Consider the following 6,431-nt stretch of genomic DNA (forward strand, 5'->3'; position numbering starts at 1 on the left):
TAGAATTTGCTTTAAAATAATTGCAATGTAGCAGTGCACTTTGGGACACATTGAATCACAAATTATGAGATTCAGAAGCAATGTTCTAGATGGAAATTTAAATAATGTGGAGGGTTTGTGTGAAGGAGAAGAAAGAGAAATTAATTTAATTCCATTTGCTGATGTGACTGTAGTACAACTATTTTTAGGTATAATCCAAACAGTGCATATCTTCTCCATTTTGATTAGTAGCAAATTGGCAGGGAGTCAAAAGAATTAGTATTTCTCAGCACATTATGCCAGAAATGTACAAATAAAACTAAATTATCTGTGCCAATGTGTTTAATTTGAATTATGGCTAAGGTTTTAAACTGTTTTCCTTCCAAAGAACTGAAGGGTCCTGCTTTGTTAAAAAATTTTTTTTAAGCCTTTCACAAATGGCAGTAAAACTTAATAATTTTCCTTTTGACCCTTGCTTAGAAGCTCTTGCTAAAAACTTGAATGCTAGTATCATCCTGAGACTTCGAGTGCAGAATTTCCGTCTGGCAATTTTACATATTGCCAGAGGAAGTCAGCACGCTCAACAAAATGCGAAATTAGGAAAATGTGCTTAACAAGGAAAGGTTTCACAATAGCCACTTAGAGGTTATTAATAATTCCAGTTCCAAAGAAAGCCTGGATAGAAAAAATGAGCTCTATTTACAAAGTTTTACATTGCCAAGTTCACCAAGGGATGAAGCTATCTTCTATACCCATTATAGATTCCTACACTGGAGGGAGAATTATAGATATATAATATCTTGTTACACATAGAGAACTTTACAGTGTGCAACCGAAACATAATTTCAAATGTAGCAAATGCGTGAATCTTGGTCACATGTTCACTGTTTTAATTTTAAGGTTTATGCCTTTGGTGCTGTTACACACAAACCCATGGGGTAAGATTGATTTTCTGCGTATTCACTGCCCTCCTCCTGTCACTTCTGCTGTGCATTATCTCACCAGATTAAACAGGATTGGCAGTTTTCTCCTCCCACTGACGTAGCTATTGGGATTGGCAGCTCAGATTCCTACATTTCTATTATAGATCAATGTCTTCTTCAAAACAACGAAAAGCAGTTTTCGTGGGTAGTAGGAATCACTGACAAGGTCTGTTTCTGAATCCCCGTAACCCTCAGTTAGAGAACTCAAGAGATCACAGAAAACTCTTTTTTTCTATTTCCTACAAATACATATAAACTGGCCCCAAGATTATAGTGGTTTCCTCTAATTCACTAAAGAGTTCAGACCTGTTTACTAAGCAGTTAAATTATATATATTTGTTATTAAAGTTTATAGGACTTTCATGATTTTTGAGACCTAAGGTTTGATGGGTCTATATGTAAGTTTGGGTCTGGGAAAATTTCTTTTTATTTAAATGTAAAGACTTATCTAGACAAAATAGGAAAGTGAAGCATTACCTGGTACTCTTGAGTGCTCTTCAGATGAAACTGTAGACATTAAGTCTATTAATTTTCTAGTATGATTTTAAAACAAAGAGGAACAAAACCCCTAACAAAATGCAACTTACATATTCAGGTGGGGGAAGGGAGCATAGAAATGCACTGTATTTGTTCCTAGGGGAAAGGATAGTGAGATTTCATCCTGGAATTTTTACATTCTCCAAAATGTGTTTCTTGAGGTATGTATCTGTATTTTTAAATAACTTTTGCCATCTCCTGCCTCTCCACCTTTTTTTTTTGCTGGAGAAAAGGATTAAACTTCACAGCAGCTTTTGTTGAAACTGCTACTGTTCATGAAACCTTCTGCTGGTCTCTAAAACATAGGCAGCATTAATCTTTCTCAGAAGACTCTCGTCTTTCCTGGTTTTTAGAATATCGCATTGCCAAAAAAAAAAAAAAAAAAAGGATAATTGGTCTTGACTTTCCTTGGTAGCGAAGAGTTTCTTCATGTTCAATCTCAGTATAAGCCAAAACTTTACACTCTTCACTTTGGTTTCTTTACTGTACCATCACGAAATGAAAAGCTTGTTTAAAAATACAAAGAAAGAGAAATACTTAAATTTATTTTAGAGAATGTAGAATTAACCCCAAGATAGAATTTCACTATATTTTCCTTAGGAACTAATTTTAGGAAAACTATCCTATCCATTGGGGGGTGTCATAATCTTGTTAGAAAATTTTAAAACTTCACATTTACTTTTACCTGTTACCTGCCCACCCAGAACTTCTGCTGAAATGGTCTACTTAATTACACAAGAGAAAAAAAAATATTTACTTAATTGCTCTTTTATAAATTTTTGCTTAACCATGAAAGCATTTTGCTTTCTAAACAGCCATTGGAGAAATGTGCACACACTGTGATTTTCTGTGATTTTGATTTTCTGTTGGAAAACAAAAACCAGCCGTGGATGCCACTTACCGAATTCCAAGTAGGCAATGACGGTTCCACGACTTAGTCTTCTTTCCTGCATTTCTGTGCAAAGTTGCAGCTGAGTTACCTGACTCAATCATTTTTTCTTAGAAAATGCACAATCCCAAATATTAGTTCTTAAGGCAAATACGGCAGATGGGATCTTGAAAACACCTACAAGTTGTCTAGAATACTCTGAATCTGGCTGTGAAAATTTAGGGCAAGCCTGCAGCTCTCAGTAGGTGCACGCCTTATTTGGTCTAGAGGCATTTTGCTATGCTATTGAGTCATGAAAAGCTATTAAAAGAGCTCTATGGGAAATCCAGCCTATATTTTGAACAAAACAAACTGTCTTTTCCATTTTCCCTGAGCCCTTACAGACACACAGTACATAATCTTTTTTGTGCTTTATTGGTATTTATTGCACATGGATCAATTCCTCACATAGTAGTTAGTTGCACCAGAGTATAAATACTTGGTAAAACACAGAGAGGAAATAGTATTTACACACAAGTGCTAAATTTTACCAGCAGATTCACGTGGGCCCTTGGACATAAAAAAATAATAAAAAACTCCTTAAGATAATTATATTTATAATATGGATACAGTTACAGTACCATGATAAAAGAGTATAAAAAGGTATTTTTCCAATAAATCATTAGCTCAGTAACATAACAGACAACAGAAGTAGAGTTTGAGTTTTATTTTAGTTTTTAAGATCTGCCCCTACCTCACCCCCACCCCCGTTAAAAAATATTTAATTTCTTTTTGTGCAAGTAACATCTTCAGTGGACTTTACAGTTCCTAATACTGTGCAAAAATGCCACTTTGAATCACGCCTTTTTGTTTTGTTCTGTTTTTTGTTTTTACCCACATGTGCAGTAATCTGAACTGTTTCCTCTTTTTCTTTTCTTTTCTTTTTCTGTCCTGTCTTCAATGGACAGAGTCACACGTCACAGAGGCTCAGCGCCTGGTCCTTCCAACTAATATTGATACATAAATAAGCTGTTTAATATAAACAAGTCTTTCTATCTTGCTGTGCAATGTGCACAGTGTGAGGTAGGAACCCCTCAGCCTGACCACCGAGGCTCTCGGGGGCAGCCGGCTTGCCCTACAAAAGGAAAGCAAGGTGAGGCTTGTTCCAAGAATAGCTTAAAATTTCCTGAAACGCGATTTTTGCATCCATCCTTTCCCTCTGCTTTAAGAACAGGAGAAATCATTACTCAGGAATTAAAATGAAATTTCAACGGAAAGCAAAGGAAACACGTCCTGATCAACTGTCATTCTCTCCTCTTTCTCCGCTTGACCGCTCCTGTTCCCGAGAACGGGATAGAAGCCAAGTCAGAGACTTATCTCCTAACGCTTCTCCCTTCCCTTCCCGGTCATCGCAGAGAGTGTTAAAAACCACCTGGGGGGGGAGGGGGGAGGAAAAATCTAGAGACGTATCACACGCACCCACAAAAGAAGGCCGGACCACAAAGAGAAAAAAGAACCCAACAAAAATCAGCAAGCCACTCTCCCACCCCTCCCCAAACCTTCCTTTCTGTGCAATGGTGTGTGGCTTTTCTGTTTGCCTTGGATGATGCAGACGAGGTTTGCGGGCTTCGAATTCACCTGCTTTCGGTCTTGAGTAAACACAGATCTCCTCTTCCCCCAGGAAGCCATTCAGGGGCGCCCGGGCTCTCTCCCTCCCCGGGCGCAGAGCCCGCGCCCGGGCTGGGGAGGCGGGGAGGCGGGGAGGGGCGCCCAGCCCTACACCTTGGAATCCGAGGCACAGCCCGGGCGGCTCGATTCGTCCAGGCTCGAGTCGCTGTCGGCCGCCGCCCCACCGTTGTAGCCGGCCCAGGGCTCCAGCAGGCGCGCGGGCGGCGCGGCCCCGACGTCGTCGTCGTCGTCGTCGTCGTCGTCGTCTGAGGCGGCCCCGGGCGACGGCGGCGGCCCGGCCACCGCCAGGCAGCCCGAGGCGCGCGGCGGGTCTCCGGCGGCCGCGTGGCTCCCGCGGGCGGCCCGGCGCGCGCAGCAGAGCAGGCGCTGGAAGGCCTTGCGGAAGTCGGGGCTGCGGCAGTAGATGATGGGGTTGAAGGCCGAGTTGGCGTAGCCCAGCCAGTTGAAGAAGACGAAGAGGCTGTCGGGCACCAGGTCGCGGTGGAAGGCCTTCACCACGTTGGCCAGGAAGAAGGGCAGCCAGCAGAGCGTGAACACGCCCATGATGATGCCCAGCGTCTTGAGCGCCTTCTGCTCGCGCAGGGCCACGAGGCGCGAGGGCCGCCGCTTGCTGGCGCGCCCGTTGGCCACCGGAGAGGCGGCGGCGGCCGGGAGCGGGGGCCCGGGCGAGGGCGCGGGCGAGGGCGGCCGCGTGGGGCCGCTGAGGAAGCGGCGCTCGCAGCTGTCGATCTTCTTCACCTGCTTCTGGGCCTCGCGGAACACCCGCAGGTACACGAAGGCCATGATGCACAGGGGCACGTAGAAGGAGACGACGGACGAGGCTATGGCGTAGGCTCGGTTGGTGACGAAATCGCAGCACTTGGGGTCGTTGTAGCAGCGGCGCGCCTCGTCGCCCTCGGCCCGCCACCAGTGCATGAGGATGGGCAGGAAGGACACCAGGGCCGAGATGGCCCACACGGTGCACACGAGGGCCCGCGCCCGCGCGCGGGTCAGCAGGCTCTGGTAGCGGAAGGGCGATGTGATGGCGAGATAGCGGTCCAGGGCGATGACACACAGGGTCTCGATGCTGGCCGTCACGCACAGCACGTCCACCGAGGTCCAGAGCTCGCAGAAGAAGGAGCCGTACTCCCAGCGGCCCCACACCACGATGGTGGCCCCGAACGGCACCACCAGCAGCCCCATGACCAGGTCGGCGCTGGCCAGGGACATGATGAAGAGGTTGGTGAGCGTCTGCAGCCGCGGCGTCTTGGCGATGGCCACGATCACCAGCACGTTGCCCGCCACGATGAGCAGCACGATGAGCGCCATCAGCAGGCCCATGCCGGCCGTCCACTGCTGCGACAGCGGCGCGGATCCCTCGCTGGCGGGGGTCAGCAGCGAGGCGGGCGGCGACGCGGGCACTAGCAGCCGCGCCGCCGTGGCCGCGCCGTCGGGGAGCGGCGCGGCGGTGGACAGGTTGCGGGGCTCGGAGGCGCCCAGGGCGAGCGCCCCCGCGCCCATGCCGAGCTGCGGAGGCCGGGGGAGGGGGGTGTGGCGGAGTTGGGCCGCGGTTGGGGAACCCCCCAGAGGCCCGGGTGGCGGGGCGCGCGGAGGGAGGTCGCGGCCAGGTCAGGACAGCCGCGGCGCTGGGCCGGAGGCATGGGCGCCGGGCGCCTTCCCCGCCGGAGCCGTGCGCTGTCGCCGCCGCCGCCGCCGCCGCTGCTGCTGGAGCCGCTGTCGCTGCTGGAACAGCTGCCGGGACCTCAGCATGTTTCTGAGCGCGCGGAGCCCGCAGCCCCGGCTCCCAGCACCCAACCCACCCCAGTCCCACTCCCTCGAGCCAACCCCCAGGGCCTCGCGTCAGGCTCCTGCAGCCAATCCGGGCGAAGGCACGCCCCTGTCTGGCTCCCCCCAGCAACTCCCCGCAGCCCCCCCTCCTACCGGCGGTTCCGCGGCTCCGAGGAGTGAGGCAGAGGGCCAAACGAGCGTCTCCTCGGCGCCCGCGGGTTCCTGCGCGCGCGCGCCTTCCTGAGCCCGCTGGTTCCAGAGCCCAGTTCCCCTTGGCTCCCTACGGCGCCCGGCTCCCACCCTGCCCCCTCCCGCGGACCCCAGTCTCTCCTCTCCTGCGCCCCGTTTGCCTCCGATGTTTGGCTCCTTCCTGCGCTCGGGCTCAACTCGCTACCCGTCTACCTCCGGTGCCCAGGTTTCCTGCGGAGCAGAGCGCGCGCTTCCTTTAGCGGGGAGGGAACCTCGGTGTTCTCGAAGCACCAGAGCGCCTTGGACGGTCTGTTCACTGGGGTTGGAGGGGTCTGGCTGCAAGATTGTTTCTCGTGTTGGGCAGCCTAGGAGAGTGCGTGTAAAACCCTTCCTCCGTCAAGAGGGGACCCAGCCAGCCT

General features: G+C 50.2%; 1 protein-coding gene across 1 annotated transcript; it reads right to left on the reverse strand.

Moving 5' to 3' along the window:
* Positions 1 to 4,012: 4,012 nt before the first annotated feature.
* Positions 4,013 to 5,699, reverse strand: ADRB1 (adrenoceptor beta 1). The gene has a single exon (XM_057531516.1). The coding sequence runs from the start codon at positions 5,554 to 5,556 to the stop codon at positions 4,144 to 4,146; it is 1,413 nt and encodes a 470-aa protein (XP_057387499.1). The 5' UTR covers positions 5,557 to 5,699; the 3' UTR covers positions 4,013 to 4,143.
* Positions 5,700 to 6,431: the final 732 nt, after the last annotated feature.

Source organism: Balaenoptera acutorostrata, chromosome 16 (genome assembly GCF_949987535.1).
Source record: "Balaenoptera acutorostrata chromosome 16, mBalAcu1.1, whole genome shotgun sequence".
NCBI lineage: Eukaryota > Metazoa > Chordata > Mammalia > Artiodactyla > Balaenopteridae > Balaenoptera > Balaenoptera acutorostrata.